Consider the following 12,465-nt stretch of genomic DNA (forward strand, 5'->3'; position numbering starts at 1 on the left):
CCATCAGGACCATCTCAGAGGCTGCTGAACGTGTCTAACCATTCGTGGTTACAGCAAAACAAAACAGTGGGGCCAGGGTGCAAAACATACGCAGCACATTCAAAATAGCGAACAAAAACAACCATAGTCACACAAAAAAAACCACATACAGTCCCATGACCCTTCAGCGACAAGTCCCATATATTGACGGTACAGTTCCCTGCCACACAGCCTGTGATTCCACAAATCGAACACTGGAGGGCAGCACCAATGGGAGAGGCCAGCCCCAATTGAACACAGGCAGCATGCTACACCTACACCACCTCCAGTGTCTCCTCAGCTGGACAGTGGCAGCAGGCAAGCTCACAGACTGAGGCCTAAACCTCGCTACAGCCGAGGCTATGCAGCTCCCAAACCGCCAGTCTCTCTGTCAAACAAGGGAAACGGGCTGCGGCATCTTAAATTATCCATGTCCAACAGGGTCTTGCAATTGCATTGGAGTTAGAATTGGGGTTATGGCTGGGATTTCACCCACCGGGATCCTGAGACACACTCTGATCTGTCTCACAGCCTTCAGTTTCTTCTCATTTCCTATGGAAAAACTGTAGTCTATCCCCGGCCTGGAACTGAATGGCTCTGTGGCTTTCTCTGTCTGTTGTCTTCCAGGTGAATGGAGAGCCTGTGACCATTCCCATCCACCCGATCCATGGAGTCACCATCAAGCCTTCTGGCAGATACGTTGTGCTGCAGACAGATTTTGGTCTGACAGTTCGCTATGATGGCAGGCACCACGTCGACGTGAAAATTACCAGCGAGTAAGTCTAGCCCTCTCCTTCTGCCATATTGCAGAGCCCACATCTCACCAGTATAGACTGGGTAGGATTGTATTGTATCCTCCATCTCACTGTCACCTCTCCTGTGCCTTTCTCTGTTCATTGAATACCAAAATCGGAGTGTTTACACCACATTCACCAGTTTCCATCCAGTACTCAATGCTTCTGTACGTTCCTTATCCCTGTTCACAGCCAACTCCTCGTCCAACCGGCTGTTCACTACTCCTGCCACTCCGATGCTCAGTACGTTTCCTCAGCACCTCCGAGCAGTGCTCACAATTACATCAAACTTAGAACACTGGAGCACCGTACCGGTCCTTCAGGGCATGATATTAGGACGATCTTATACTGTACTCCAAGATCAATCTAACGCCTCCCTCCTACATAACCATTTGTCTATCATCTATGTGCCTATCTAAGAGTCTCTTAAATGTCCTCGATGTATCTGTCTCTACCACCACCCCGGCAGCACATTCCATGCACCCACCACTCTCTGTGTCAAAAGATTTACCTCTGACGGTCACATGGCACACGATTTCCTCTGCAATTCTCCTCCTTTCTCTTCTCCATGCCTCACCATTCCTTTTTATCAGAAGGCATCTGATCACGCATCACCCACATCCCCGTTGGGAACTGGCCTCCATCTGCCAACCACACCCAGCACCATTTTCCCACCATGATTCAGAACTGTGTGTGTCCTTGTCTGTAACTACCTGCTGATTTCTCCCAGTGCCGACCGCTGCCATTTTCATTCTAATTGTGTCACACCCAACACCGCTCTCACAGCTCTGTGTTCTCTCTGTCCCTGCCATCTCCCAATACAGAAGATGATTTCAGATCATAGGCAATTCAAAGGATCCAAAGTACATACAATATACAACCCTGACATTTATCTTCCCCACAGAGAACCATGAAACAAAGAAACACCAGGAAACCTGTTCAAAGCCTCACATTCTGCACCCACTGGGGCTCCCTATCGTGCTAATACCCACTCTCGTCACCTCTCCCACCATTCCCAGCTCAGACTCGGGGCTTCCCCATCCCACTACATTCTAATGCCCAGAATCATCCCTTGTGCAACCCCTGCATACTACTGTTCTCATCTCACTCCCTGTCCCCCATCCAGCTACTCCGGCCAGTTGTGCGGCCTGTGCGGTGACTACAACGGGATCCCCGGCGATGATTTCAGAACTCCCGAGGGACAGGTGGTGAAGGGAGCCAACGACTTCGGCAACAGTTGGAACGTGGACCAGAAGTAAGTGGGAAATAGAGAGACAGAGGACTTCTTCCCCAAATCATTGATCCTTCCCCAGAGAATCACAGGAAGGAGTGGAGGAATTCAATGGTTTAATAGTTCAATTTAATATCGGAGGATGTATACACTATACAACCTGAGATTCTTACTCTCCACAGACATCCATAAAACAGAAAAAAGCACAAAGAATGAGTGATAGAAAAATATTAGAGCCCACAAATTCTCCCTCCCCGCTTCCCAAACACTCGTGTTTTCGAAGTTACGATCTAGTGATTAAATAAGGTAGCCTTTTTAACAGTGCCTCTTTGTGTTTTGTTACTGTGCAGCAGATCAGATTTAGTGATCCACCAAGATAATGGGCTCAGCAAGTTTTCTAAAGTGAAAAGAGATAGTTCTGTGAGTGAGGGAAACCTAAACTCAGATCAAAGAATATTGCATTTTTACAGAAAGGATTAGTTATTTTTTCGTTCAAGTGCCAACAAATAATATCTCACTGAATGCAAAAGCAGACATGCTGGCCGTCACTTGGCCCAAAGCTCTTTACCTTGTTCGTAGAATTTAGGAAAGCCATCCAGGAAGGAATCTGTAACTTCTCACTTGAGACTCCAGAGGCTCAGGAAAATTGTAAGTTCATCTGTGATCAAGCAAAACATTTCAGAAACATGAGGGGTGGGTGTGCGTGACAGGTCAAGTCCACATTCCAAATTAGAACGAAGGGCTTTTGTGAATGAAACAGACCTAAACCAACTGATTCATTTATATATATGATCGTGGATGAAGGTGAGGTTATAAATATGTGGAAAAATGGGATAATTCTCCCTCTTCTTTCTTGATCTCATTACTGGAGATTCAGTGTCATGTGACCCGAACGTTTTTATCAGGGATTGTAGCCAAGAGTTTGTTGTGGTGTGTAGTCAAGGGTTTTTGGGGGTGTGGAGGTGACGGTTTGTGATGGTGTGGTGACCAGGGTTGTGGGGTTGTAGCCAAAGTACATGGGGTATATAGTCAAGGGTTTGTTGGGTGTGTAGCCAAGGGTTTGTGGGGTCTGTGGCCAAAGGTTTGTTCGGGAGTATGCACAAGGGTGTGTGTGAGTGTGAAGGCCAAGCATAGTTTAGGGTGTAATTATGTGGGTAGTGCAATAATTATCCGTCTTGTATTTCTTTATCTGTTTACATAAAATTCATTCTCACTTGACCTGACCACATTGATCTGGCCCTCCCCTTTCATTAGCCTGTAAGGATGTAAAGTGTTCAGGGAAAAAACCCTGACGGAGGCTGCCAACAAAGTAGAATTTGTTATTTTTCCATAATATGACATAAATGATAATTAACTTTTCTCTCCGCTTCACCCTCATCCCCCACCCTCTTTTTCTCAGCTGTACCTTGACAGATACCGAGGTGACCCCAGAATGCACTGAGGCTGAACGTGACACCTACGAAGGACCCTCCTACTGTGGGATGTTGTTAGATCATCTTGGCCCATTCGCTGCCTGTCACTACAAGATTGACCCAATGGTGAGTCTCCATTTTCCTGTCACTTCCTCTCAACCCTTTTCCTCCTCTTCCATCTCATTCATGAAATGCTGTTGTAGGAATGCAGTATCTATCACTGGTGACTGACACCATCCAGGTCACGTTCTCTTTTCACTGCTGCATCAGGTAGAATGTACCAGAGCCTCGGGACTCACACCAACAGATTCAATAACAGTTACTACCCTCCAACCATCAGAAACTTGAATAAAAATGGGATAACTACACTCACTTGCCCATCATTGAAATGTTCCTACAACCAATCATCTCACTTTAGGGACTCTTTATCTCATTATCTCATGTTCTTATTACTTATTGCTATTTATTTATATTTGCGTTTGCATAGTTTGTTGTCTTCTGCACTGTGGTTGATCTTTCATTGATCTTGTTACAGTTACTCTTCTATAGATTTGCTGGGTGTGCCCACAGGAAAATGAATCTCAGGGTTGTATATGCAGTGAAAAGAAGTGAAAAATACAGAATACAAAACAACAAACCACAAAGTATCAAACCAGTCCAGCCATGTTCTGTTCAGCTCATTTCAGCTCAATCTAGACCTCTGTCAGTCATTAACTTCAGGCCACAGAGCCAATCCGAACACTGAGTCTAGAATGCCATTGCTTAGAAGCCGAGGACAAGGTTGGGAGCAGATAATTCAGGCTGACTCTGCGAAATATCGCAACGTGAATCCCACCCCTGTCAAAGGCTTTGTCTGTTGATGACCCTGAACACTGATTCCCCAATTCCCTGTTGTGGTGAATTTGAAGTAGTCAATTACCCATAGTGCAGTTCACTGAGTAAAGAGTTTATTTCTCCTCTTGCAAAGGATATATTGCACAAAGAATGCTCATGGTCAGATTTTGCTGTAGATTATTTTCTAACTCAAAACAAAGCTGCTGATGTCTCTCTAGAATATATTCCTTTTTTTTTTGTTTTATGACCGTAAGATATAGGAGCAGAATTAGGACCATTGAGTGCTCCAACATTTGTCATGACTGATCTATTTTCTCCTCAGCCCCAATCTCCTGCTTTCTCCCCATGTCCCATCATACCCTGTCTAATCAAGAGCTTATCAGCCTCTGCTTTAAATACACCCAACGACTTGGCCTCCACAGCTGCCTATGGCAACACAGTTCCACCACTCTCTGGTTAAAGAAATTACTCCTCATCTCCATTCTAGATGGACATTCCTCTATTCTGAGATTGTGTCCTCCAGTCTTAGACTCGCCCTTCCATAGACAGCATCCTCACCATTTCCACTGTAATGCCATTGAATATTCAATATTCATTGAAATCATCACTCACTCTTCTGAATTCCAGTGAGTACAGGCCCAGAGCCATCAAACACACCTCATATAATAAGTCTTTCAATACCAGAATCATTTTCCTTAGAACCCTCTCCATTGTCAGCATATCCTTTCTGAGATAAGGGGCCAAAACTGCTCACAGTATTCCATGTGAGGCCCCTCCCCAGAGCTTTATAATATCTCATCATTACATCCTTGCTTTTATATTCTAGTCCTCTCAAAATAAATGCTAACATTGCATTTGCCTTCCTCACCACCAACTCAACCTGCAATTTTAACATCTACAGAATCCTGCAAGAGGACTCCCAAGTCCCTTTGAACTTCAGATCACTGAATTATGTCGCCATTTAGAAAATAGTCTACATTTTTATTTTTCTATCAATGTGCATGACCATACACTTCCCAACTCTTTATTCCATTTGCTGCTTCTTTGCCCATTCTCTTAATTTGTTTACATCCTTCTCTAGCCTCTCTGCTTCCTCAAATCTAACTGCCCCTCCACCTTTCTTCGTATCATCTGCACACTTGGCCACAAAGCCATCAATTCCTTTCTCCAAATCATTGATATATAATGTTAAATGGAGCATTCCCAACGCAGACTCCAGTGGAATTCCACTAGTCACTGGCAGCCAAGCAGAAAAGGCTCCCTTTATTCCCATTATTTGCCTCCCTCCAATCAACCACTGCTTTATCCATGCTGGTATCTTTCCTGTAATTCCATGGGCTCTTAACTTGATAAGCTGCCTCCTGTGGCACCTTGTCAAAGGTCTTCTGGAAGGCCAACTACCCATATTGACTGATTCTCCTTTTTCTATCGTGCTTGTAGTTACTTCAAATAATTCCAAAAGATTTGTCAGGCAAAATTTCCCTGAAAAGAAGCCATGCTGCCTACAACCTATGTTATCATGTGCCTCCAAGTAGCCCGAAACTCCATCCTTCACAATTGGCTCCAACATCTTCTCAACCACTGAGGTCAGATTAACTGGCCTGTAATTTCTTCTCTCTCTCCCTCTTCTTGAAGAGTGGAATTCCATTCCTCCAAAACCATTGATTCTTGAAGGATCATTACTAAAGCCTCCACAATCTCTTCAGCCACCTCCCTCAGAACATTGAGATGAAGTCTATCTGGTCAAGGTGACTTAACTACATTCAGTCCTTTCAGTTTTCCAATCTTTAATAATGGCACTTGACACACTTCTGCCCCCTTGCGGCTTACTGCTAGTATATTCCACAGTGAAGACAGATAAAAGAATATATAGAACATAGAATAGTAGAGCACAGTACCGGCCCTTTGGCCCACAGTGTTGTGCCAACCCTTAAACCCTGCCTTCCATATAACCCCCCCCCCACCTTAAATTCCTCCATATACCTGTCTAGTAGTCTCTTAAATTTCACTAATGTATCTGCCTCCACCACTGACTCAGGCTGTGCATTCCACGCACCAACCACACTCTGAGTAAAAAACCTTCCTCTAATATCCCCCTTGAACTCCCCCCCCCCCCCTTAATGCCATGTCCTCTTGTATTGAGCAGTGATGCCCCAGGGAAGAAGTGCTGGCTGTCCACTCTATCTATTCCTCTTAATATCTTGTATACCTCTATCATGTCTCCTCTCATCCTCCTTCTCTCCAAAGAGTAAAGCCCTAGCTCCCTTAATCTCTGATCATACTCTCTAAACCAGGCAGCATCCTGGTAAATCTCCTCTGTACCCTTTCCAATGCTTCCATATCCTTCCCATAGTGAGGCGACCAGGCAACTGGACGCAATACAAGTGTGGCCTAACCAGAGCTTTATAGAGCTGTATCATTACATCACAACTGTTAAACTCTATCCCTCGACTTATGAAAGCTAACACCTCATAAGCTTCTTTAACTACCCTAGCTACCTGTGAGGCAACTTTCAGGGATCTGTGGACATGTACCCCCAGATCCCTCTGCTCCTCCACACTACCAAGTATCCTGCCATTTACTTTGTACTCTGCCTTGGAGTTTGTCCTTCCAAAGTGTACCACCTCACACTTCTCCAGGTTCTCCAGGTTCTCCATCTGCCACTTCTCAGCCCACTTTTGCATCCTATCAATGTCTCTCTGCAATCTTCGACAATCCTCTACACTATTCACAACACCACCAACCTTTGTGTCATCTACAAACTTGCCAACCCACCCTTCTACCCCCATATCCAGGTCGTTAATAAAAATCATGAAAAGTGGAGATCCCAGAACCAATCCTTGTGGAACACCACTAGTCATAACCCTCCAATCTGAATGTACTCCCTCCACCACGATCCTCTGCCTTCTGCAGGCAAGCCAATTCTGAATCCACCTGGCCAAACTCCCCTGGATCCCATACCTTCTGACTTTCTGAATAAGCCTACCGTGTGGAACCTTGTCAAATGCCTTACGAAAATCCATGTAGATCACATCCACTGCACTACCCTCATCTATATGCCTGGTCACCTCCTCAAAGAACACTATCAGGCTTGTTAGACACTATCTGTCCTTCACAAAGCCATGCTGACTATCCCTGATCAGACCTTGATACTCTAAATGCCCATAGATCCTATCTCTTTGAATCTTTTTCAATAGCTTTCCCACCACAGGCATAAGGTTCACTGGTCTATAATTACCCGGACTATCCCTACTACTTTTTTTGAGCAAGGGGACAACATTCGCCTCCCTCCAATCCTCCGGTACCATTCCCGTGGACAACAAGGACATAAAGATCCTAGCCAGAGGCTCAGCAATCTCTTCCCTCGCCCCGTGGAGCAGCCTGGGGAATATTCCGTCAGGCCCTAGGGACAACTCCCAACACCTCCTCTCCCTTAATATCAACATGCTCCAGAACATCAACCTCACTCATATTGTCCTCGCCGTCATCAAGTTCCCTCTTATTGATGAATAGTGAAGAGAAGTATTCATTGAGGACCTCGCTCACTTCCACAGCCTCCAGGCACATCTTCCCACCTTTACCTCTAATCGGTCCTACCTTCACTCCTGTCATCTTTTTGCTCCTCACATAATTGAAGAATGCCTTGGGGTTTTCCTTCACTCTACTCGAGAATGCCTTCTCATGCCCCCTTCTTGCTCTCCTTAGCCCCTTAAACTTCTTTCTTGCTACCCTATATTCCTCAATAGACCCATTTGATCCTAGCTTCCTAAACCTCGTGTATGCTGCCTTCTTCCACCTGACTAGATTTTCCACCTCACTTGTCACCCATGGTTCCTTCACCCTGCCATTCTTTATCTTCCTCACCGGGACAAATTTATCCCTAACATCCTGCAAGAGATCCTTAAACATCGACCACATGTCCATAGTACAGTTCCCTGCAAAAACATCATCCCAATTCATACCCGTAAGTTCTAGCCTTATAGCCTCATAATTTGCCCTTCCCCAATTGAAAGATTTCCTGTCCTCTCTGATTCTATCTTTTTCCATGATAATGCTAAAGGCCAGGGAGCGGTGGTCACTGTCCCCCAGATGCTCACCCACTGAGAGATCTGTGACCTGACCCGGTTCGTTACCTAATACTAGATCTAGAATGGCATTCCCCTTAGTCGGCTTGTCAACATACTGTGACAGGAATCCATCCTGGACACACTTAACGAACTCTGTCCTGTCTAAACCATTGGAACTAATCAGGTGCCAATCAATATTAGGGAAGTTAAAGTCACCCATGATAACAACCCTGTTATTTTTGCACCTTTCCAAAATCTGCCTCCCAATCTGCTCCTCAGTATCTCTACTGCTACCAGGGGGGGCTATAGAATACCACCAGTAGAGTAACTGCTCCCTTCCTGTTCCTGACTTCCACCCGTACTGACTCAAAAGAGGATCCTGCTACATTACCCACCCTTTCTGTAGCTGTAATAGTATCCCTGACCAGTAATGCCACCCCTCCTCCCCTTACCCCCCCATCCCTTTTAAAGCAGTGAAATACCTTTCAGAGACCTTTGCTATCCTCCTTGATAATTCTTTCCTTGCTTATATTCAGATTCCACCTTCTGCTTCTTTATGACTTTTTTAGTTGCCTTTAGTTGGTGTTTTAAAGCTTCCCAATCCTCTAACTTCCCACTAATTTTTGCTCTATTATATGCCCTCTTTTAGTATTTTATGTTGGCTTTGACTTCTCATGTCAGCCATGGATACATCATTCTGCTTTTAGAATAACACTTCCTCGGAAGTTATCTATCCTGTGCTGTCCGAATTACTCACAGAAATTCCAGCCATTGCTGCTCTGCCTTCGTCCCTGCTTGTGTTCCCTTCTAATAAATTTAGGACAGCTTCTCTCTTGTGTTTCTGTAATTCTCTATACTCCACTGTAACATTGATACATCTGACTTCAGCTCCTGCTTCTGTTTCTGATTTTATATTTTTATTTCTTTTTCTTAACATGACAATGCAGGTCACATCATAATCTGTGATCCACTCTTCCCTCTCCCAGGCCTTCTTCCAGGACTGTGTGTACGACATGTGCGCACTGAACGGCAACAAGCAGCAGCTGTGCGAGGCCCTGGAATCTTACGTCACTCAGTGTCAGCAACGCAACGTCACTATTGGGACCTGGAGAAATGAAACCTTCTGCCGTACGTAGCTCAGAAAACAAGTTCCTGACCACTGCAGATTGTTTCCGCTTTAGAGCCAAGTGTCCCTTCCTGCTGTGACATCCTTTTCTTTCTTTCTCCCTCCGTAGCTCTCCGGTGCCCGCCGAACAGTCACTACCAGCCCTGTGCCTCAGCCTGTCCAGCCACCTGCCTCGAGCCTCGTCCTCAGCTCTGTGACCAGCCGTGTGCCGAGGGCTGTCAGTGCGACAAAGGCTTTGTTCAGAGCGGAGACAAGTGTGTCCCGAGAAGTCAGTGCGGCTGTATGTACAATGGAACCTATTACCAGGTAATATCGGTGTTCTTGTGTCAGGCTCTGAAATTACTGTGTTGAAGTCACTGTTTTGAATGTTCGCACAATTTTGCCTCACTCTCCCGTGCAGATCTGAGAGAGACTTTAAACGTGTGCTATAGAAATCCAGGCTCCCTTGTCTCTCAGACGGGCCTTCCTTCTCCACACTCTAATGTGCATCTCTTTGTGTTTCCAGCCTGGGGAGGTGATCTGGTCTGAGGCCTGTAACCAGGTGTGTAAGTGCCTGTCCAGCAACAACGTCCAGTGCACGGACACCAGCTGTGGCCCCGACGAGTACTGTGACAACAAGGGTGGTGTCCAGGGCTGTTATCCTAAAGGTAAATGGTCAGGGGTTTTGCTGAGCGAATGGGTTTAATCTTTGCTTCCATTCTGTTGCACAATGGATACAGAGAGTAATAGGCCTTTCCAGCCCTTGGAGTCATGCCATCAAGTAATGCACAATTTAACCCCTAGCCTTATCACGGGAGAGTTCACAATGACCAATTGATGTACCATCCGGTACATTTTCAGACTATTGGGGAAAACCGAAGCACCCAGAGGAAACTCACACAGGGAAGGACGTACAAATGACTTACAGAGGAAGTGGGGATTGAACTCTGAACACCGACACAAGGAGCTGTAATAGTTCCGCGCTAACAACTTCACTACCCCGGCACCAGATACACAGTTGCAGTCTGCTGTGGCAATTCATCTGCCTCTAGGAGTGTGGACTTTACTCACTTGTCTCTCTCACTGTCTGTCCTTTAGGTTCATCCATCTGCACCGCAGCCGGAGACCCCCACTACACCTCTTTTGACAAGAGGAAGTTCAACTTCCAGGGCAACTGTACTTATGTGTTGGCCAAGCCCTGCAACTCCAGTCTGACCCCGTTCACCGTGTACACGGCCAACGAGCATCGCAACGGAGTGAAGACAGTGTCATATGTTAAAGCAGTTTATGTCAGCGTCTACGGCATCACCGTGTTAATACTCAGGAACCGGGCCGTCCAGGTGAGAGAGGCTGAAACTGCAAGCCAAGTACCAGGAGCTGGTCAAACAGTACCAGACACAGGGATGGAGAGGACAATGTGAGCCCATAGAAGAGGGGTGTAGAGGTTTTTCTGGCAATTTGCTGTACAGAACCTACTCTCCCCTTGGCTTGACGGAGGGTCCCAGAGGCTGCTGAGCGAGCTTATGGATGTCCATGAATAAGAAGTGTGACCCATAGACCAGTGCTGCTGGGTCATAAGCCAAGGCATGATAATCCCCGCCTGGGGGAGTGAAAGGACCGAAACACCCAATGACCACAAGTTACATTGCTGGTGATGTGTCTTACTGCCTCTTAGAATATGTCCCAGTATTATTCATCCATTGGTTGCTGGTGACACTTAAGCCAACAAGTCATGTAACTCGGGGGGGGGGGGGGGGGGGGGGGGGAGGCGGTGGAGTCTCAGGATGTAGAAGTATTCTTCATTGCTGTTTCCGTAACAATTTTGTTTGACCAGTCAGCATTGTTGGCCCTGAGCTGAACCCCAAGATTTGGTGGACCAGTGAACCACTCTTGGACTGGCCTCTACCCTTTGACCTATTTGGCATGGGTGACCCTACCAAGACCACGGCATAAAGCCCTGACTCTAAGCAACATAGCTCTCCAGGTCATTGAGGCACACAAGTCTCTAAACCTTATGACAAGACTTTGGTCCGCTTGAAGGTGATATACCTGCACCAGGGTATAATCCAATATGAAACTCCTGTTTCAAGATTATCCATCAAGAGATGGTTCTTCCAGTATGTACTATGTCAGTAAGGTCAGTCTTCATTTTAATAAACTCCAGTGTGTGGACTTGAACAGTCTCACTGCTAACACACACAAAGCACTGGAGAAACTCAGCATGTCAGGCAGAATCTATGGAGAGGGATAAACAGTTGACATTTCGGACTGAGAACTTTCATCAGGACTAGAAAGGAAAAAGGGGGGAAAGTAGTGGATATGGCCCGCACCACCACAGTAAAGCCCTCCCAACTGCTGAGCATATCTAAATAAAACACTGTGGCAGGAAAGTGGCATTCATCATCAAAAACCCCAATCACCCAGTATATATATGTGTGTACTTTTCAAGAAAGGGCACACCAACACAACAGAATACTGGTTGCTGCAAAAATCTGTTTGTTGTCCAACAACCCACGCTTAGAACAAAATCTAGTTTTCACTCATTTAACTATTCTCATTTACTGATTGCTAAACATGATGGTGGGAGGGCAATTCTAATATTTCACTGAATATTACACAGCAGAAGTAATCAAATCAAATTTTATTATCATTCAACCATTCGTGGTTACAGCAAAACAAAACAGTGTTCCTCTGGGGCCAGGGTGTAAAACATACGCAGCACCTTCAAAATAGCGAACAAAAACATAGTCACACAAAAAAAACACATACTGTCTAGGACCCTTGGACTCACTGCTTGAGGCCTAGTCCTCAGTACAGCCAAGGCTATGCAGCTCCCAGACCGCCAGTCTCTCTGTCAAACAAGGGAAACAGGCTTGTGGCACCTTAAATTATCAATGCCCAACAGGGTCTTGCAATTGCATTGAAGTTAGAATTGGGGCTACAGCTGGGATCACCCACCGGGATCCTGAGACACACTCTGATCTGTCTCACAGCCTTCAGTTTC

At 45.7% G+C, this 12,465-nt stretch overlaps 1 protein-coding gene across 1 annotated transcript in view; it reads left to right on the forward strand.

The window, feature by feature from the left end:
- The window catches only part of LOC132397492 (IgGFc-binding protein-like), a 238,387-nt gene that overhangs the window by 64,432 nt on the left and 161,490 nt on the right, over positions 1-12,465 (forward strand). The window contains 7 exon segments of the mRNA XM_059976322.1: positions 646-794; positions 1,939-2,067; positions 3,443-3,581; positions 9,343-9,484; positions 9,592-9,788; positions 9,988-10,129; positions 10,560-10,801. Coding sequence (XP_059832305.1) covers positions 646-794; positions 1,939-2,067; positions 3,443-3,581; positions 9,343-9,484; positions 9,592-9,788; positions 9,988-10,129; positions 10,560-10,801 — 1,140 coding nt within the window.

The sequence above is a fragment of the Hypanus sabinus genome, chromosome 7 (genome assembly GCF_030144855.1).
Source record: "Hypanus sabinus isolate sHypSab1 chromosome 7, sHypSab1.hap1, whole genome shotgun sequence".
NCBI classification, from domain to species: domain Eukaryota; kingdom Metazoa; phylum Chordata; class Chondrichthyes; order Myliobatiformes; family Dasyatidae; genus Hypanus; species Hypanus sabinus.